The 21,318-nt window shown below is 50.5% G+C and overlaps 1 protein-coding gene across 3 annotated transcripts in view; it reads left to right on the forward strand.

Moving 5' to 3' along the window:
* The window catches only part of DNMT1 (DNA methyltransferase 1), a 44,602-nt gene extending 33,383 nt beyond the window's left edge, over window positions 1–11,219 (forward strand). For all 3 annotated transcript variants that reach the window (XM_036119616.2, XM_036119617.2, XM_036119619.2), the window contains 14 exons: window positions 416–589; window positions 2,301–2,522; window positions 3,567–3,759; window positions 4,493–4,577; window positions 4,758–4,886; window positions 5,251–5,533; window positions 5,854–5,995; window positions 7,251–7,417; window positions 7,831–8,008; window positions 8,657–8,852; window positions 9,158–9,324; window positions 9,562–9,678; window positions 10,504–10,594; window positions 10,865–11,219. In XM_036119616.2, the coding sequence (XP_035975509.1) occupies window positions 416–589; window positions 2,301–2,522; window positions 3,567–3,759; window positions 4,493–4,577; window positions 4,758–4,886; window positions 5,251–5,533; window positions 5,854–5,995; window positions 7,251–7,417; window positions 7,831–8,008; window positions 8,657–8,852; window positions 9,158–9,324; window positions 9,562–9,678; window positions 10,504–10,594; window positions 10,865–10,899 (2,179 nt within the window). In that variant the 3' untranslated portion in view covers window positions 10,900–11,219. The remainder of the gene's footprint in view (window positions 1–415; window positions 590–2,300; window positions 2,523–3,566; window positions 3,760–4,492; window positions 4,578–4,757; window positions 4,887–5,250; window positions 5,534–5,853; window positions 5,996–7,250; window positions 7,418–7,830; window positions 8,009–8,656; window positions 8,853–9,157; window positions 9,325–9,561; window positions 9,679–10,503; window positions 10,595–10,864) is intronic.
* Window positions 11,220–21,318: the final 10,099 nt, after the last annotated feature.

A 21,318-nucleotide genomic window follows, 5' to 3' on the forward strand; every position in this document is an offset into this window, starting at 1 on the left:
TTATTTATCTGACAGAGAGACAGTGAGAGAGGGAACACAAGCAGGGGGAGAGGGAGAGGGAGAAGCAGGCTTCCCGCTGAGCAGGGAGCCCGATGCGGGGCTCGATCCCAGGACCCTGGGATCATGCCCTGAGCCGAAGGCAGACGCTTAACGACTGAGCCACCCAGGCGCCCCATCTTAGGGTTTTTATATCAAATACTCGAAAGTGGAGTTGACTTGTCATTTTCTTGTGTTATATCTTTGGTCCCAAGTAAGTGTTTTCCAAAGTGTAAACTACAGGAAAGCTGCTTCCTTCAAGTATCTACAAATATTTTCTGTTGGTCATCAGAGTCTTTGGATTAGGCCACTGGTGGTTGTTGCTGCAGCCGCTACCAACCAGCTCAGGGCCTTTTGTTTTTGTCCTTCACTCCTGCAGGTTCTGTGTAAGCTGTGCCCGTCTGGCTGAAATGAGGCAAAAAGAAATTCCCAGGGTCCTGGAACAGCTTGAGGACCTGGACACCCGGGTTCTCTACAGCTCGGCCACCAAGAACGGCATCCAGTATCGAGTGGGTGATGGCGTGTACCTCCTCCCCGAGGCCTTCACGTTCAAGTGAGTGCCCGCTCTGCCCAGGTCAGGGCCATAAGCTCTGGACCAGTACAAGGTTGGCTTTGTGATGTCCCCCACCCTGGACCCCGAGGACTAGCTGCTGCCTGAACTGTCACCGTAGTACCTGGTGATCATCGACGGCCAGCTCTCCCGTGTAGAGTGCGGCTAGTTCACTGCAGAGTGAAGCTGTAAGCCTGAAGGCAGTCCAAAGATGCACCAGCTAAGGGGGCACTAGTACCCGTGGTGGGGCCCTGCCCAGCCGTGAGGCTTTGAGGCGGAGACCATCTCCTCTCAGTCCCTGACTGTTCCACGGGAGGACGGTGTCGCCTGCCCGGCTCTTAGGATGATGTGAGTTGAACGGAAAGCACTTAGCCCAGTGCCTGGCCTAGAGTAAAGATTGAATGAACGGGAGTTGCAATCCCATTTACCAAGAAGTATCGAGACTCTTTGCATATCAGAGGGTTGGGGCTCTTCGGGGACAAATAAAGCCGAGGAATTTCCACACTTGATCCAGTCTTTGTTCTAAGAACTAGCGTGGGGTTGCGTTTACAACCAACACTTTCCGAACTTCTCCGTTTTCCGACTTGCAGTAGCGTTTTCCTAAAGTCCCAGTTGGAACCCAGTCCCCACCCTCCGTTCAGTTACTGTGAACGACAGAACAGAGGGCAGGGGACTTCCGGCCTCGGGCAGTTGTGCATGTAGCCCCCTTTAGCCCTGCTGTCCTTGGTGCGTTGGAGAGGGTGCCCAAGGTGCTGTGTGCCCAGGTGCTCGCTGCACAACACAAGCGTCCACGCCGTGCTCAGGGGCCCCTCTGGAACCTGTCAGACTAAGGAGGTGTGGTGGGAAAGCACGGCAGCTGCCCTCCTCAGGACAGCCTTGAAAGTGTGCAGCCAAATCAGATGACCAGCTGTACCTCAGTAGGCAGGCCAAATTCGGCTTGCCCAGACCACGAGTCTCCACCCCGTGCCTTTTGCAGCATCCCCTCCAGGTCAGCGCCTGTCAGGAGAGCACAGGTTGTGCCTTGGGAACAAGCCGACAAATGGGGAGGTTTCCTTCTTGCCTTTACTGTGTGTCCATCGTGGTTCAACAGGGCACCTGACGGGTCGGGTCACTCGGGACTGAGCTGATGGAACCACTGCCTTTTCGGAGCTGCCAGCCTGAGCCAAGGGAAAGCGTCCTGGAGGCTCTCCTGGCAATTTCGTGTTCCCGCCTGGAAGTGCTTGTGTGTCCTTTCCCACACTCATTGAGCAGAATGAGTCACATGCCAGGAAGTGCAGTCCTGCCATGTGGCCGGGAGCTGGGCAGAGTCAAGCAGGGTCAGCCAGCAGTGCACAGATGGAGAAGGCTCGTTTATTTTTTTAAAGATTTTATTTGAGAGCCCACACGAGTGGGTGGGGGGGTGGGGGGGCGGAGAGGGAGAAGCAGACTCCCCGCTGAGCAGGAAACCTGATGTGGGGTTCAGTGCCAGGACCCCGGGATCATGACCTGAGCTGAAGGCAGATGCTTAACCCACTGAGCCACCCAGGTGCCCTGAGAATGCTCATTTTAAACTATGGGTGAGACTTCGTATTTCTCTGTAAATCTTGGGGCACTTAGCTGCATTAGTTTATAAGGTGTTCGAATTCAGTCGTAGTTACTGGCTGGTAAGGAAGGCTGAGGTAATTGCTTTTTATGGTTTCATGTTCAGTTATGCGTAATGCTTGCTTCTCTGCAGCATCAAGCTGTCCAGCCCCGTGAAACGCCCACGGAAGGAGCCTGTGGACGAAGATTTATATCCAGAACACTACCGGAAATACTCTGATTACATCAAAGGCAGTAACCTGGATGCCCCTGAGCCATATCGAATTGGCCGAATAAAAGAAATCTTCTGTATCAAGAAGAGCAATGGCAGGCCCAACGAGACTGACATCAAGATCAGAATCAACAAGTTCTACAGGTCGGGGAAGCCCTCTGCTCTTCCGGGAGGCCGCACTCTTCTAGAAGTCTGAAATGGGGTTGTAACAGTGATATTTTAAGACTTCGGTAGAGATAGCTGTTTTTCTAAGTGTTTCTCGTTATCTGGTGGGTGCTGACAGTGACTTAATTATATTTCATAGCCTTGCTTTAGACCTTTGTTTTATTTTACTTTTTTTATTTTTTTAAAGATTTTATTTATTTGAGAGAACGAGTGAGCAGGGGCAGAGGGAGAGGGAGAAGCAGACTCCCCACCAAGCAGGGAGCCCAATGTGGGGTTCAGTCCCAGGACCCTGGGATCATGACCTGAGCCGAAGGCAGCTGCTTAACCAACTGAGCCACCCAGGCGCCCCTAGACTTTTGTTTTAAAGCGACAGAGTTCTCTCCCCTAGAGAAATCCTTACACAGAAGTCAAGCGTGTGACAAAGTCAGGTGGAATGTCCTGGGCTCTGCCATCTATTTAGGATTGTCTGAGTTTTGCCCCCTCTCCCCGACCCTTCCCATTCTCTCCTCCTGTTCTTCCCAGGTGTCCTTTCCTGTTTCTGGGGTTCCCCTCTGTCTGTCCTTTTCCCAAGTTCTTGGCTTCAATCAGTCTGCTTCTGGGATCCTAGTAACTCCTAGTGGTTAGGAGCTAACCGGAAAATAATCAGAAATGGGTGTAAGGTTGTTTCACTTAAATAATGTATATCAAAGACTTTTTAAAGTCTTTGTAATAATCATTTGTATTAGCAGAAAAGAAATGGGAAGTCTGGCTAGTATAGGCAAGAGAAGGAAGCTCTAGATGCTTAACGGGCAACAGGCAGCTGTCCTGTGTGGTGAAGGAGACAGCAAATCCCACGCTGAGTTCATGGCAAGGAGTCACTCTGTTGGTCGTGTCAGTGAAGGGGGATAGAAATCAAGTTGACCTAATGGGGTTGTAGTCTTTACCCATTGGTTTTCTGAGCACCCCCAGAAATGTGGTGCCGTTTAATTCTTTTGTTAGTTAACAGCAAAAGAGAATTGCTAACCAAGACGCTTCCATTTTCAGGCCAGAGAACACCCACAAGTCTACCCCAGCAAGTTACCATTCAGACATCAACCTGCTTTACTGGAGCGATGAGGAGGTGGTGGTGGACTTCAAGGCCGTGCAGGGCCGCTGTACTGTGGAGTATGGGGAGGACCTGCCTGGGTGCCTCCAGGACTTCTCTGCGGGGGGGCCAGACCGCTTCTACTTCCTTGAGGTGGTACCCTGCACTTACCGGAGGGAGGGGCTTCAGGTCAAAGTTCCAGCCTCCAAGAAAGTAGTGGAAATACCCAGAGTATGAATCTGCGGTATTCCAAGTTCTTATGGAACTTAACACTTTCTTAAGCCAGAAGTAACATTTGAGAGTCCTTATGCACCTACATTTTATTTGGAGACTACTAGGAGGCCTCTGCTAGCCCTATTAATGCCTTAATGTGAGTTACGGAAAGGTGCCCCTATCCCTGGCGGACTCAGCCCTGCCTCTCAGTCCCTTTGCCCAGAGTCTGTGGCCAGGTGAGGTCTATACGGCTGAGCACTGGTGACTGAGAAAGAATCTGGGAGTCTGTCAATTAAGTTAATAGCTTTTAAATTGTTTGAGCGTGGCTCTTCCTGTGTTAGGTCATCTGAAGTTGATACACGCCTGTGTTTCCCTCGTGTTGCACTGTGGATGGCCCAATTATCACTTTGTCTATTTTTAGAATGAGTAGTCCAGGTACTTAGAATAGCAGGAATTCCAGAGTTGGCCACAAAATAATTGTATCATAGAACTCCCCCATCCCCTCCCCGTTTCCAACATAATAAAATTGAAGTATTCTTATTGATGGCTAATTGCTTATGGCCATAATTAGGGAGAAATTAAGTGGATCTTTATCAGATTAACTTAAATTGTCTTTGTTAGAAAAGGGACCAGTGTGTTTCCCTGCCAGACTGTTGTGGTTTTTCCTTCTTAGGCCTATAATGCCAAGAACAAAAACTTTGAAGATCCTCCAAACCATGCCCGTAGCCCTGGAAACAAAGGGAAAGGGAAGGGTAAAGGTATGTCATTATTCCGCACGGTTCTCTTCAAGTCTGTCTTACATAATTTGGGGACTGATGAATCATTTGGTATGAAAACACAGCTTCTGGTGTTACATCATTCTCTGCTGTGAATTCAAAATGAGGGTTTAAGGAGAACAGGTTAGGGCTCTGACCTAACTTGTGGCCTGTCTCTTCCAGGGAAGGGCAGGGCAAAGTCTCAAACGTGTGAGCCAAGTGAACCAGAGACAGAAATTAAACTGCCTAAGCTGCGGACCTTGGATGTGTTTTCTGGCTGTGGGGGGTTGTCGGAAGGATTCCACCAAGCAGGTAAATACCATGAGGGTTTCTCTGCATAACTAGTAAAACTGGGGGCGCCTGGGTGGCTCAGTCGTTAAGCATCTGCCTTCGGCTCAGGTCATGATCCCAGGGTCCTGGGATCGAGCCCCACATCGGGCTCCCTGCTCTGCGGGAAGCCTGCTTCTCCCTCTCCCACTCCCCCTGCTTGTGTTCCGTCTCTTGCTGTGTCTCTCTCTGTCAAATAAATAAAATCTTAAAAAAAAAAAGAAAAAAAGGCTAGTATAACTGGATCAGGCAGGTTCTACCTGGAAGACGTTTCTGGCTCCGGTCACAGTTCTGCCTCGAGTGTGATTCAAGGGGGTTCTTGGCACACATTTGTCCTTGTATGTCCCAGGCATCTCGGAAACACTGTGGGCCATCGAGATGTGGGACCCTGCGGCCCAGGCATTTCGGCTGAACAATCCTGGGTCCACGGTGTTCACGGAGGACTGCAACGTGCTGCTGAAGCTGGTCATGGCCGGGGAGGCGACCAACTCCCGGGGTCAAAAGCTGCCTCAGAAGGGAGACGTGGAGATGCTGTGCGGTGGGCCGCCTTGCCAAGGGTTCAGTGGCATGAACCGCTTCAACTCTCGTACTTACTCCAAGTTCAAGAACTCCCTGGTGGTTTCCTTTCTCAGGTAAACGGAGTAGAAGCCCCGCGCCCAGGGCTGCCTGAGGGTGGCTAGACAGCCCGCCCTGGCCCCGCGACGGCACGTGTGCTGGTGGCGCAGGGTCGCTGGGTTAGCTGGTGTGTCTGCTGGAGGCTGTGCGTGCAGGTGAGGCGCCCAGCCTTTGCCTCCAGGGAGTTCACAGCTGGCTTTTGGCAGAGAGACTCGGAGAGTCAGCGAGTGTAGCTTCCCAACGAGCAAACTTCGAGCATTCGGGTGTAGCCTCTGGTAGAGTAGGTCTTCGTTTGGTGCGTGCGGATGACCCTCGTAGTCTCTGCCACCTCCCACAGCTACTGTGACTACTACCGGCCCCGCTACTTCCTGTTGGAGAACGTCCGGAATTTCGTTTCCTTCAAGCGCTCCATGGTCCTGAAGCTCACCCTCCGCTGCCTCGTCCGCATGGGCTATCAGTGCACCTTCGGCGTGTTGCAGGTGGGCAGACGGGTGTGGGCAGGGAGGGGCTCGGTGGTCCCTGGACTGCGGCAGATGGTTTCTAACTGAAAATAGAGTTGAACGGGACAGGCCTGTACTACAGTGACACGTGCCAGTGAGCGTGGGGGAGGTGGCAGCTGGGGCCTGCACCCGCCTCTGCAAAGCTTGCAGCATCCAGGTCTGGGAGCACAGACCCGGTGCGCCAGTAAGTCCGCCTACCTCTTACGGTTTTGAGAGTCGCATCCTCTGGTGCCTGAGGAGGGCCGTGTGTTTCCACCCCCTTTCTCTTAAGAGGGAAGGCTGGTGGTCAACTGCGGAGCTCTAGGTAGCAGATAGATCCCCATGGGGGGTAGGTGAAGACAGAAGTGCAGAAGGATGGGGCGCCTGGGTGGCTCAGTCGTTGGGCGTCTGCCTTCGGCTCAGGTCATGATCCCAGGGTCCTGGGATCGAGCCCTGTATCGAGCCCCGCATTGGGCTCCCTGCTCGGCAGGAAGCCTGCTTCTCCCTCTCCCACTCCCCCTGCTTGTGTTCCTGCTTTTGCTATCTCTCTCTCTGTCAAGTAAATAAATAATATTAAAAAAAAAAAAAGTGCAGAAGGATGCACAGACTAAACCGTTACCGGTTAGCAAAAATATCTCTCGGGTGAATGTACCCACGTAGAAACCTCAGGAGAAGGTGGAAGATCGTACTCCAGGGAGCGACTGGTAGCTCTGTCTGCACGGACAGAGACTTTGGGTGATCAGCGGGAACTAGGCTTGATCTGCAAAGCAGCTAGTCTGTGTATACCTGCTCAGTAACTAATGGCATAACGAAAGCTGAAGCAATGCTCAAAAATGGGAAGAAAGTCTTGCTGGAAGGTAGTGAGGTCGTGTCTGCGTGAGCGAGGTGCTGGGCTGCCACCCACCCCCCCCCCAACCCCCCCAGGTCCAGCCTCCGTGGGTCTTGGGCTCACCCATCAAACCTTGTTGGCAGCGCTTGTGACCACTTGCTGCTGGGTAGGCGGCAGGGCTCCTTGGCTCTCTGCCCACTCTCCTCCCCGAGCGCTGAGATCACAGGATCCCGCGTAGAGCTCTCGAAAGAGCTGGCTGGAATTGCCAGCACGGTTTACTCCCACCTTCTCCAGGGACTAGTGGCCATCGTGTGGGATCCTTTGTCTTTCATCTGGTCCCACTTCTGTTAGGAGTAAACCTGCTGAGTTAATTAGGGGCTAGCTGGAGGTGCCCGCCTGACTGTGCGTGCCTGGCGCGCTCCACAGGCTGGTCAGTACGGCGTGGCCCAGACGCGGAGGCGGGCCATCATCCTGGCCGCAGCCCCCGGAGAGAAGCTTCCCCTGTTCCCGGAGCCACTGCACGTGTTCGCGCCGCGGGCCTGCCAGCTGAGTGTTGTGGTGGACGACAAGAAGTTCGTCAGCAACATCACCAGGTGGGAGCCCCCCCTTGCCCCGCTGTGTTCCCTGGGAGGTTTGGTGTTGGTGGGCCTCTCGAGAGGCCAGAGCTGAGGAGAACGTGTTAGAGCAGGCAGCGTGGCGCGGGCCTGCCGCACAAGCGCTTTACCTCCTCTAGTCGTGCTCTGACCTCTAGGTGAGGGCTGCACGCAGGGCAACCGCTGGACCCGGTCGTGGCCGTGAGCAGAGCCCGTAGCGCAGCTTGTCTTCTTTGTACACAGGGTCTAAGAAGGATGCCGCCCTCATGACCTTGGGCGGCCCTTTGACTTCTGAGCTAGGTTGTCCTCCCTGGAGGGGGCCATGCCAGCCGTCAGGATGTGGCCCCTGCAACATGAGGGACAGTCGTGGCCTGGGTCCCCAGAGTTGTCAGCAGTCTGCTGTGCTCTTGCAGGTTAAGCTCGGGCCCGTTCCGAACCATCACCGTGCGGGACACCATGTCTGACCTCCCTGAGGTCCGGAATGGAGCTTCGGCACTGGAGATCTTGTACAATGGGGAGCCTCAGTCCTGGTTCCAGAGGCAGCTCCGGGGCTCACAGTACCAGCCCATCCTCAGGGACCACATCTGTAAGGTAACAGTGCCTTCGAGCAGGGCCAGCCCGGTCGGACCAGTGGCCTCATGAGAATGGAACATGTGGTTGGAGCCCAGCCAGGGCTCGGGGCGGGAGGCAGGATCTGAGCCTGGCCCCTTCCAGCTCAGCCTAAATCAGCATCCTCTCAGCTGGCTCGCGCCCTCACCTCCTTGCCTCCTGCTTTTCTTGCCACTACCATTCATACCCCCTGCAGCAGCACACGTCACAGAGCGTCCGAGCTGCTGCTCTTCCTGAGCAGGTGTCTGGCCACTGCCCCTCTGACCGACCTCGTCTCTTCTGCCCATGTTCTGTGTGTTCTCCCAGATACACCAAACCCAGCTCTTCCTCTAGCTGGTTCTCTGATCCTGCTGGGCTCTGCTCACCTGTCACCACCTCAGAGAAGCCCTCTCAGCTTGCCCTTCACCCACTCTCCCACATGCTATTCCATGTCTCTGCTCTGCTACCTTCATGGCACGTGCAGTCCCCAGGTTGTCGATTTGGGCTACTGTTTTGTCTCCCACAATGGGATACAAACCCCTTGGGGGTTCCTGTTTCCGGTGCCGAGAATGGTGGTGCCCAGCCTACCATGGGTGCTTAAATGCTCCCTGATTGAAGTGACGGACAGTGGGCCCTGCTGTGCATTTTCAGGACATGAGTGCATTGGTGGCCGCCCGCATGCGGCACATCCCTCTGGCCCCCGGCTCAGACTGGCGCGACCTGCCGAATATCGAGGTGCGACTCTCTGATGGTACCATGGCCAGGAAGCTGCGCTACACGTACCATGATAAGAAGAACGGCTGCAGCAGCACTGGGGCCCTCCGCGGGGTCTGCTCCTGTGTGGAAGGTGGGGACCCTGCCGGTGCCCTGGGTGGGGCTTCCCTTGGGTTTACCTTGAACCACCCGCCCCAGCCCCCTCATCTTCTGATCGCCCGCAGCAGTACGGGGGGCTCCCGGCAGGAGATACTGGGGGCTGCCGCTCACGGACCTGAGGCCCCGGGCAAGGCACAGACATGCCGAACCTGGATGGCCCTGCTGTAAATAGATGCTGAGCGCATGAAGTCGTAAAAGCTTTGTCTGCGGCTGGGGACTGTTGGCTGCTCTGTCCCTCCCGTTCCATAACCACGGTCTCATCGCAGCCCTCTCTTCTAGCGGGCAAAGCCTGTGACTCTGCGGCCAGACAGTTCAACACGCTCATCCCCTGGTGCTTGCCCCACACCGGAAACAGGCACAACCACTGGGCTGGCCTCTACGGACGGCTGGAGTGGGATGGCTTCTTCAGCACCACCGTCACCAACCCTGAGCCCATGGGCAAGCAGGTAGATCTGAGGGCTGGGGTCGTGCCTGGGAGGGGACAGAGGCGTGGGCTCAGCAGGTGGGGCCGGCCCATGAGAGGCTAGCACGCCTCACCACCTCCTGCCTCTGTGTTGGCAGAGACCGACTCAGCCATCGAGGCCTAGGCTGGAGTTTCCTGTGGGGCAGCTTCCTTCCTCCTGCCCCAAAGGGCAGGTGGGCCCAGTTTCATTCCCCTTCCCCACCTCCCCTTTCGCCCCCAGGGCCGCGTCCTGCACCCTGAGCAGCACCGCGTCGTGAGTGTGCGGGAGTGCGCCCGCTCCCAGGGCTTCCCGGACACCTACCGGCTGTTTGGCAACATCCTAGATAAGCACCGACAGGTCAGTGGGGAGTGGGGCCCAGCCTGCTTTTCCTCTGTCCTCGAGGAGGGGCCGAACGGGGTCTGACACAGAGTGGCCCTGATGGGAAAGGGGCCGCTCTGTCTGACCAGGGAGAAGCAGGACTCACGGTCACTTCTGAGGGGACGCTGAGCACCCGGAGTTTGTTGGCCGATCGGCCTCAGTATCCCCAGGAAGGAGGGACCCTGTCCCTAGGGCCCAGGGTGCTCACAAGTCAGGATCGGTTGCTGTTTACAGCTCTGAGGCAGGTTTAGCCCAAAGGAAAGTTCCAGGGCACTGAATTTCAGTGAAGGAGCAGAGTAAATGTGCATCGGTGAAAACTCACAGTTGCTAAGGGTGGGAATGAACCAACAATCCCTTGGGTGTTGAGTTGGCTCTTTCTTAAATGTATTTCCGACTGGGGCAGGGGGGATGTATTTCCGTCTAAGTAATGCCTGCACATGGCTCACAAAGCCAACAGTGCCTGGGCTTATAGCAGAAACGTCCAGCCTCCCCCCCCCCCCCCGAAGTCCTGTTCTCTAGAAACAACCCCTCTTAGCCGGAAGTGAAGCATGGTGACATCCACGTCTGGATCTGAGCTTTTCTAAAGCCCTTTAAAGGCCGTTCTTCTGTGGATGGGTCTTGACACGGGGTTTGGGGTGTGAAGATGGGCTGGTTGGAGGGTCCCAGAGCCATCTTGGTGGCAGGGCTTTGCAGGCCCATGTGAGCAGGAGACCTGGGCCTTTGTGCCCTCATCATCGTTCTGAGAGGAGGCTGGTGCTGACCCAGCCGTACCACACCAGACATCTCCCTCCTCCCCTCCTGCAGGTGGGGAACGCTGTGCCGCCGCCCCTGGCCAAAGCCATCGGCTTGGAGATCAAGCGCTGTATGTTGGCCAAAGCTCGAGAGAGTGCCTCAGGTACGGCGGGGCAGTGGGCGTGCGGTTGGCTCCGGGCCCTCTCCTCAGACGCTGGCCAGGGCGGCCGGGGAATCTCTGGGGAACACCTGGGAGCAGTCTCTCTGAATGTTCATCCCGAGCTGCTGCAGATGCTTGTTTGGTGGGCCAGTAACATCGCCACCTGGCTGTTAACACGGCCCTTGATTTTAGCCTGTTTGTTACGCTCGTCTGTTGCTTAGTGTAACGTCGTATGTGTGCTCTGCGGTGACTTTACCTTTTATTTCTCTTTAGTGAAAATCAAGGAGGAGGAAACTACTAAGGACTAGTTTTGCCCTCCCGTCGCCTTGTTTCTGGCACCAGGGATCCCCACCATGCACTGATGTTGTATTTTTAACATGTCAATCTGTCGGTTCAAATGTGTCGTTCACGGTGTTTGTGGCCTTGGCTGACATGAACATGTTCTGTGAGGTTTGCTTATCAACTAATGACTTAGTGATCAAACTGTGCAGTACTTTGTGCATTCTGGATTTTAAAAGTTTTTTATTATGCGTTATATCAAATCTACCACTGTATGAGTGGAAATTAAGACTTTATGTAGTTTTTATATGTTGTAATATTTCTTCAAATAAATCTCTCCTATAAATCACCCTGGCTGGTGGCTTGTGATTTCTGAGGGGCTTCCAGCTGACTCTCAGCTGGGTCTGGATGAGCGTGGGCTCCTCGGAGGTGTCGGTCTGAAGTTAGATCACTCGAAGTGTGCCATGTACATGCTTGGGGTGGGGGTTAACTTGCGACAGGTCTGTCCAAGGAGACGCAAGTGGAATTCGTTAGTGCGGCTTCCAGGAAAACCTTTTAAAGGAGCAGTCTTCGTTGGCCTTCCCCAGTGTAGCCCTTCTTTGCTCTAGAATGGACTGGGATGCCTGGTGGTACAGCAGCCATCTTGTGACCATGAGGGTAGAAGCCCTGTGTAGTGGATGGTGGAGAAAGAGAGGAGTCGCTCGGAGCCGTGGCCTGGTACCCACAGACAAACGAGATCTTTTAGGTAGGCTTCCTGGGCGTTCAGCCTAATTCAGTCCTACTGAATTCTAAGACAAACCTTTTCTTTGGTTTGTCTTTGGTAAAGGACTTGCTGTAAAATGCCAACAAAGCAGAAGGAGACAAAGAAGTGTTAGTCACCCACGACAGAGGACCCCTGGTGGGCTGAGGAACACCCGTCCTGCCACCTCTACCGGGAAACGACGCCCTTGGTGGCCGTCGGCTGTCGCTTTCCCCTCAGGGAGTCACAGGTGTCTTAGTCATAAGAGTGGAGGACTAAACCTAGTTCAAACGTAAAACTTAAAACTACCTTCCTACTAAGGGGCTAGATGTTTCCCTCCTGTCTCAAAGAGCACCGCACTGAGCATTGTTGTACACGGGTTTCCGTCTCCTTCAGGGGAATGCTTGGGGGCTCCTGGATCATTGTAAATGTTTTCTGTTTCTACTTCAGAACATTGACCGCCCAACCCCGTTAGGGGTCTTAACGCTGCTCCCACCAACAGTATAACTTTCCTTTAGTGTACCCTGGCTTTTGCTGTTTTAATCCTCATCAATGGCCTAGAGAGACCCTTGTGAGCATTTTAAGGAGCGATTGAACATCTTCAGGTGTCCGATGGCCCCTGGAAGTTGTTCCTTGTCCCTGATGCTGCGGGACTTGGTCCTTGCTGGTTGCTGTTTGGGCATTAGATTTTCCCCCTTGCTTGTTACTTGGATCTTGAGTCGTCCTATCTTTGCCATATAGGACTCTTATTTTTAGGGGTTAGATTTACATTTGTCTGCTTTTCTGTTATTCAGAGCCTAAGTGTAAAGGTCCTCCCTACCCCCCAGATCCAAAACTAGCGCTTTCTTCCGTATTTCTATGACCCCTCCTTTTTAACATTGCTTCTGTAAGGATGAAAATAAACACCTCAACTTATTTATTGACCGGGTAACCAATGTACATGGGGAACACAACAGCTTGATGTGGTGCCTGGTAAAGTTCTCCCATAAGATTTTATTTCCCAGTTATACCTTCTGTTTGCCCCCCGTCCTTTTTTTTTTTAAGCTAAAAATTCATTTAGAAAGTGTATTGTGAAGGGGCGCCTGGGTGGCTCTGTTGGTTAAGCATCTGACTCTTGATTCTGGCTCAGGTCATGATCTCAGGGTCCTGGGATTAAGCCCCCCTTCTGGCTCCGCACTCAGTGGGGAGTCTTTCAAGATTCTCTCTCCCTCTGCCCCCCCTCTTAAAAAAAAAAAGTCTATTGTGAGTAGAGTGAGAAGTATGTTAAATCTTTTTTTTTTTTTTTTAAGATTTTATTTATTTAATTATGAGAGAGAGCGAGAGACAGCGTGAGAGGAAACACAAGCAGGCGGAGTGGGAGAGGGAGAAGCAGGCTTCCAGCCAGGCAGGGAACCTGATGCGGGGCTCGATCCCAGCACCCTGGGATCATGACCTGAGCCGAAGGCAGTCACTTAACCAACGGAGCCACCCAGGCGCCCCAGAAGTATGTTAAATCTTTTCCCCATTTCTAAACCTCTTGACCAAGACAACAGAGTCCTTACCTCCTGAAGACCTCCTCTGCCCGAGTACAGCATGTGTATTTGATTTTTCCCTGCTACAAAGAGTGGCATTGATTAAAACTACACCTCAAAAGCTATCCTACCTGCGAATGTCTTGCTGGGCCCCTGGTTTGGTTCTGTTTTGTTTCTGTCGAGGTCTGATAGGAAACCAGTCCTGAACATACAGCTTGTATTTTGATAAATGAACCCACATCCCTTTTTTTTTTTTTTAAGATTTTATTTGTCAGGGTGCCTGGGTGGCTCAGTTGGTTAAGCGACTGCCTTCGGCTCAGGTCATGATCCTGGAGTCCCGGGATCGAGTCCCACATCGGGCTCCCTGCTCAGCAGGGAGTCTGCTTCTCCCTCTGACCCTCCTCCCTCTCATGCTCTCTGTCTCTCATTCTCTCTCTCTCAAATAAATAAATAAAATCTTTAAAAAAAAAAAAAAAAGATTTTGTCAGAGCGCGCACAAGCAGGGGGAGTGGCAGACAGAGGGAGAAGCAGGCTCCTCGCTGAGCAGGGAGCCCGATGCGGGGCTTGATCCGAGGACCCTGGGATCATGACCTGAGCTGAAGGCAGACGCTTAACCGACTGAGCCACCCAGGCATCCCAAATGAACCCACATCCTTAAGCTGTAGAACGTCTCCATCACTCCAGAATCCCCTTGTGTCCCTCCCCACCTCCTCACCCCCCTTCCCCTGCCATCAGGCAACCCCTGGTCCAATTGGGTCTCCGTGGAGGACTTAGAGCTATTCAGTTCAGTGTGGGCTCTTGCATCTGGTTCCTTTCACTCAGTGTGATGTTTTGGGGATTCATCTAGAATGCCAATGTCTGTCACCAATTTGTCCCTACTTATTACTAAGTAGAAGGAATGCCTTTATTTTAAACTGTTTGTTAGGGTGCCTGGCTGGCTCAGTCAGTGGAGTGTGCAACTCTCGATCTTGGGGTTGTGAGTTTGAGCCCCATGTTGGGTGTAGAGATTACTTAAAAATAGCTTAGTAGGGGCGCCTGGGTGGCTCAGTCATTAAGCGTCTGCCTTCAGCTCAGGTCATGATCCCGGGGTCCCGGGATCGAGCCCCGCATCGGGCTCCCTGCCTCCGCGGGAAGCCTGCTTCTCCCTCTCCCACTCCCTCTGCTTGTGTTCCCTCTCTCGCTGTGTCTCTCTCGGTCAAATAAATAAATAAAATCTTAAAAAAAATAAAAATAAAAATAGCTTAGTAAACAGTTTACTTAAAAACTTTATTTTTTATTTTTTTACTCTTCTGTATTTGAAAATTACTGTCCCTCAATGGGCAGTTGGTCAAATGGTGGTAAGTACATTTGTTCGTATGTCTGAATCCACATCCACGGTACCTTTCTAGTAGTAGAATGGCTGGGTCAAACTTTAAATTTGGCATATCTTCTAAAACCTAGTGGGTATTTTCATAGTGATTGCATTAAACTTACAACTTCAGGGGAAAACTGATCTAATGACAAGTCTGCCTTTCTAAGAATAGGGTCTGCCCTGGTTACAGATATTTTTGTCCCTCAACATTTCAGTCTTCATATAGATACTGCAGGTTTTTTTGTTTTTTTTTTTAAGATTTTATTTGAGAGAGAGAGTGCGAGAGTGCAGTAGGAGGGGCAGAGGGGGAGGGAGAGGAAGAGGGAAAGAATCCCAAGCCTGCTCTGTGCTGAGTGCGGAGCCGGAGATGGGGCTCGATCCCAGGACCCCAGATCATGACCTGAGCCGAAATCAAGAGCCGGGCACTTAACCAGCTGAGCCACCCAGCCTCCCTGATACTGCAGATTTCTTAACTTGATTCCTAGGTATTTAATCCTTCCATCACCAACGTAAATGGGATTTCTTTTTTGGGTTTCACTGGGGGGTGGGGAAGGGAAGGATGTTACTTTCTAAGCAGTGGCCCTTTGCCTCTACAGAAAGATTGACTTGTATTGATGATTGACTTTGTATACTATGTGGTTTTGTTGTTCTTTGTTTTTTGTTTTGTTTTTTAACCTAGCCAACCTGCTGAATTCCCTTATTTTTGTGATACCTCGCTACCAAGAACAATTCGAAGATTCACTCTAGCGTGAGGAGTAGAAACTGTTTTGTGCTGTGGCTCGAGCATGGGGTCTGAGCTGGGCAGTGGCCTGTTCCTCGGGGGTGGCCCAGGTGAGTGGCTGCCTGTCGGGTACATCTGCCTCTGTGTACCCCAAGAGCACCGGTCTGAGCCAGGCTGTGGACCAAGGGGGCGCTCCCTGGTGCTAAGGGAGGGGACATGGCTTCCAGCAGCTCCTGCCTCTCTGGCTCCCTAACAGGGCATCTTCTTCCATCAGAGTTCAACTCAGCCTTTTCCTGGGAAGAAAAACCTACTGGAGTTGGAGAATTGACAAGAACAGTGATTGTAGTAGATCTAATCAATGAAATCCACGGATGGCTCAAAGCCTCGTTACCATTTGAGGTGACTGTTAAACACGATGCTGTACTTTGAAATCATTAAAAGGGGGGAAACCAGATCTTTCTGGCAAGAACTATTTAATGAGAAGGAGGTGGTGCCCGCTGATGAGAAAGCTCTGTCTCCAACAGAATGGCAGTTAGTAAATCAGGTGAAAGAATAGATTTCGATGATCATTTTGTAACCCCTAATCTAATTTACTCAGTCAAGAATCATGGCTGGGTTTGGGGGTTTTCTTAGGTTTTTGTTTGTTTGCTTGTTTTTTATAAAGCATTAAACCATTTTAAGTGTATAATTCAATGCCATTCAATTGCATTCACATCGTTGTGCCACTCTCACTGCACTTTCCAGAACATTTTTATCCCAAACAGAGTCATTAAACACTAACTCCTGGGGCGCCTGGGTGGCTCAGTCATTAAGCGTCTGCCTTCGGCTCAGGTCATGGTCCCAGGGTCCTGGGATCGAGCCCGCGTTGGGCTCCCTGCTCGGCGGGAGGCCTGCTTCTCCCTCTCCCTCTCCCCCTGCTGTGTTCCCTCTCTAGCTGTCTCTCTCTGTCAAATAAATAAATAAAATCTTTTAAAAATTTAATAAAAATAAACCCTAACTCCTTATCCTCCCTCCCCGCCTCCTTTCTGTCTGAGTTTGCCTACTCTGGGCACCTCCTACAAGTGGAATCATATATTCGGCCTTTTGTATCTGGCTTCTTTCACTGAGCATGTTTTTTTTTTTTAAGATTTTATTAAATCCTAAATTTAATTAAATGTTAAATTTATTTTATTAGAGCGGGGGGAGGGGCAGAAGGAGAAGGAGAGAGAGAATCTCAAGCAGACTCCCCGCTGAGCCAGGAGCCCGACTCGGGGCTCGATTCCAGGACCCTGAAATCATGACCTGAGCTGAAATCAAGAGCCGGACCTTTAACCAGCTGAGCCGCCCAGGCGCCCCTCACTTAGCGTGTTTTTGACGTTCATCCATGTTGTGGCAGGTGTCAGAACTTCATTATCTTTTAGGCTGAGTAACATTCCATTGTCGACACACCACATGTTCATCTGTCTGTCAGGGAACCCGTGGGTTCTTTCCAGCAGCTCTTGTGAGCGATGCTACCGTAAGCCCTGGTGTAGGAGTCAGCTGAGTCCCTTCTCTGAGCTATTTTGAGTACATACCTAGGAATGGAATTGCTGGACCATCAGGCAATTCCTATGTTTCACTGTTTGAGAAAGTCTCAAACTCTTTTCCACAATGGCTGCACCCATGTACATTCCCATCAGCAAAGCACAAGGGTTCCGGGTGCTCCACATCCTTACCAACACTTATTTTTCTGTTTATTAATTAAACAGCCATCCTAATGGGTGTGAAGTGGTAGCTCATTGTCTGCTTCAGGTGTGGGTATGTCCATGTGTTTTTAATTTCTTGATCGTGCTAAAATACATATAAATTACCATTTTAACCATTTTTCAGTGTCCGGTTCCGTAGCATTAAACACATTTCCACTGTCGTGCAGCCGTCCCCACCGTCCGTCTCCAGAACTTTCTCATCTTCCCATACTGAACCTCTGCCCCATGAAACACCGACTCCCCACCCCTTCCCCCACCCCGGCGTCCTACATTTGCTTCCTGTCTCCGTGAATTTGACTCTAGGGAGCTCCTATGAGTGGAATCATGCAGTATTTGTCCTTTTGTCACTGGCTTAGTTCACTGAGCACAGTGTCCTTAAGGTTCGTTCGTGTCTTAGCAGGTGTCAGAACGTCCTTCCTTTTTAAGGCCGAATAATAGTCCATTGGATGGATGGACCACAGTTTGTGTACCCATTCTTCTGTCAGCAGACACTGGGGTTGCTTCAACTTTTTTGCCAATGTGATCCATGCTACTTTGAGCATGAGTACAAATATCTGTGTGTCCCTGCTTCAATTCCTTTGAAGATGTACCCAGAAGTGGGTTTGCTGGATCACGTGGTAATTCTGTGTGGAGTTGTTTTTTTTTTGTTTTTTTTTTTTAGGACCTGCCCTACTGTTTCCCACAGCAGCAGGTTATTTAATGGCCTAAACATTCAAGGCCCAGCTATAATCCTTTTGTGTGCCTCCCAGATCCCCATCTGCTACTTCTCCAGACATAACCATATGAGAGCGTTGTTTGCCGTGTCTTCTTCCTGTCCAAGTTTTTCCATTGCTCCCACGTCCCCGAGTCCATAAACCTAGCATTCTCTAGGTCTTTAAAAATATTGGGTAAGTGCTATCTCACTGCACGTATCTATCTGCAACCTGCTTTTCTCTCTCAAGCATGTTTGGAGTTTTCGAAGAAAGACAAGCTATAGAAAAAGTACAATCATCCGAGAACCCTGGCATCATCTGTCGGCTTTGTCCACATTCACACGCAGTCATCTGTGACTAGGAATAGAAAACTTAGGTAGACAGCGTCCTACAACCACTGACCAGGCAGTGACTCTTCCAGACCCGGTGCTTAGTCTGCGCATGTGGCGACATGACAAACCAACACTGCCCCTTCCTGCCTCGAGACCAAAGCAGGCAGACAAAATCCACAACGAACAAGGTGATTTTAAAGAGTGAGAAATGCTATGAAGAGAATTGAGATGGAGGGGCTGAACCTTGCTTTGTTCCGCTCCAGGTTTCATTAAAGGGTGTATCGATCGGGGCGCCTGGGTGGCTCAGTCGTTAAGCGTCTGCCTTTGGCTCAGGTCATGATCCCAGGGGTCCTGGGATCGAGCCCCACATCGGGCTCCCTGCTCCACGGGGAGCCTGCTTCTCCCTCTCCCACTCCCCCTGCTTGTGTTCCTTCTCTCACTTTGTCTCTCTCTGTCAAATAAATAAATAAAATCTTAAAAAAAAAAAAAAGGGTGTATCGATCTTATATGAGTGCAGCTGGATTACTTTTCACACGTGTACCTGCCTGTGTCACCCACTACCCAGACGGACACGTAGGAAATTCCCATCACCCTGGAAGGATGCCTGGCACCCCTCCACCCTCAGAGATCAGCTCAGGTCTGATTTCTGTTAGTATCGGTTGGTCTTGCCTGTTTGAGAATTTCCCACAAACGGCATCTCATGGGATCAATTCTTTTGTGTCTGGGATACGCATCCATGTCACTGTGTGTTAGATTGCTCCTTTTGTGCTATATTGTTCTCCACTGTAGAGATGGACCACAGTTTATCTTTGGCTATCCATTCATCTGTTGGTGGACTTTTGAGTTGTGGCATGAGCTGAATTGTGTGCCCCTCAAATTCATGTTTAAGCTCTAACCCCAAGGACCTCGGAAGGTGAGTGTATTTGGAGATCGGACCTTTATAAAAATAACTGGGTTAAAATAAGGTCATGAAGGTGGACCCTAATCCAATATGACTTGTGTCCTTATAAGGACCACGTGAAGACACAGGGACAAGATGGCCGTCTACAAAGCCAAGGAGCGAGGCCTCAGAAGGAACCAGTCTGCTCAGCACCTTGATCTCGGACTTCCAGCCTACGGGCCTGTGAGAAAATTCATTCCTGTGGCTTGAGCCCCCCATCTGTGGTACCGTTAACAGCAGCCCTAGCATGCTAAGCCAAGTTGTTTCCGGTTTGGGGCCACTGTGAATAAAGTTGCTACGAACATTTGTGTCCATATTCTAACACGTGGCTTGTGGTGGACAGGAAAACTTGTTTCTTCTGGAAAATACCAAGAAGTAGAATTCTACATCGTGAGGTCTCGCGAATGGCCCTGGAGCTGCCAGAGTTTCTGGGGGGACAGCGTACGGTGCATGTCCTCACGGCCTTCCTCATGTGCTTGGCTCAGCTGGTTTGGCTCTTGTCCTGGCTGGTGTCCTGTAGAAATTCCAGAGGTGGGAAGAATGTTGGTGCTACAAAGAAGAGCTGGAGGAGAGGGACTCGGAGGCTTTTTTTGTTTTTTGTTTTTTGTTTTCCATCCACCCTTGGACTCCAGGTTCTCCCCACGTCTCTATGCTCCCTCGAGGCCTCTGATTTTTCCTTGGGAAATACCTGACTTTTTGTAAAAGTGATATATGCCTGATGTTTAAGAAAAAGTATTCCATACAGAAAAACGCCAAAAAGGAAGTAAAGATGAAGCCAAATGGAAATGCCCAGAAACATCCATCTTTAGAAGTTAACGTCTTTCTATGCATCCACAAACGTGCAGTTCCTCTCCAGGGGTGGTGCTCACACAGATGGGGCAACATTTAGCTAATTCCTTGTTCAGGATGGTTGCACTGTTACCAGTTTTCCAATCCCTTAAGCCGCACTGTGCTGGACACTTTTTACAGACAATTTAATACACCTGGACATGAATTTCCTTAGGCCAGTCCTAGAAGAGGGAATGCGAGGTAGTGGATATGCAAAACACACTAAAATACATTTATATGTTACATCTCACACATATTACACACTACAGATTTATATATAAAGCATAATTGGGGCGCCTGGGTGGCTCAGTTGGTTAAGTGTCTGCCTTTGGCTCAGGTCATGATCCCACGGTACTGGAATCGAGCCCCACATCGGGCTCCCTGCTCAATGGGGAGTCTGCTTCTCCCTCTGCCTGCCTCTCCCACTGCTTGTGCTCACTCTCTCTGACAAATAAATAAATAAAATCTTCTAAAAAAATAAATTGCATAAAATTATATGTATGTGTATACTTATATTTAAACCCAAATAATGTATACCCGTGGTAAAAAATTTTAAATATAGTAGAAAAGTCCCAAAACAAGCTTTCCTCCCGATGTCTTCCTCTTGAAGCATCCCTCAGAAAGTCTGATTTTTTTTTAAAGATTTTATTTATTTATTTGAGAGAGAGAGAGTGCAAGCAGGGGAGAGGGGCAGAGGGAGAAGGAGAAGCAGATTCCCCACTGAGCAGGGAGCCTGATGTGGGGCTCAATCCCAGGACCCCGGGATCACGACCAGAGCCGAAGGCAGGCGCTCAACCTATTGAGCCACCCAGATGCCCCCAGTCTGATATTTCTTTTCAGAAGATAGTTTGCATATATCTACATATGTGCTTTTTTTTTCTTAATTGAGTTTTTATTGGTTGTTTTGAGGATCAGTACAGACATTTCAATTTGTACACAATTCTTAACGTATGTACCGAAAATCTAAAAAAACCATGTAGTTGTGATTCTTTTCTAAAAGTTATTCCAGTGACCTTCCAGCTTAAAATTTGGAGGCAAATTTTCCTTAACAGTATATCAAGTACCAAGATCTTCAAATGTTGATACACTGTTACATTGTTAAGTCCCATTAATTCACAATTTAATATCATATACACTACATACTCAAATTCTCAATCTTGCACAGCACATTAACAGAGTTACTAGGAAAACTGGACTACCATGACCAAGATGTTACAGAGAGCACAAGAATTCTGACTGGGAGAGCCAAGATCTAGGAGTGGTTTTCTTTAGGAAACAATTCTACCAAAAACAACATGGGAATAGAAGTAATTTAAAATATTCAAGACATAGTAAATGCACAACTGACTCCAAATTGCCATTTAGTATGCTTGGTATTATAGGATATAAAAACTACCCCATCTATGGAATGTTGAGCTGACACCCAAGACAATCAAAGCCTCCCACATTCAATATCCCACTCTTTCCTGGTTGTACCAAAAAATAAACAACCAGCAAATGATTTCACCTCTTAAAAAAAAGCATTTACAGGGCGCCTGAGTGGCTCAGTCGTTAAGCGTCTGCCTTTGGTTCAGGTCATGATCCCAGGGTCCTGGGATCGAGTCCCGCAT

The sequence above is a fragment of the Halichoerus grypus genome, chromosome 1 (assembly GCF_964656455.1).
Source record: "Halichoerus grypus chromosome 1, mHalGry1.hap1.1, whole genome shotgun sequence".
In the NCBI taxonomy this organism is placed as follows: domain Eukaryota; kingdom Metazoa; phylum Chordata; class Mammalia; order Carnivora; family Phocidae; genus Halichoerus; species Halichoerus grypus.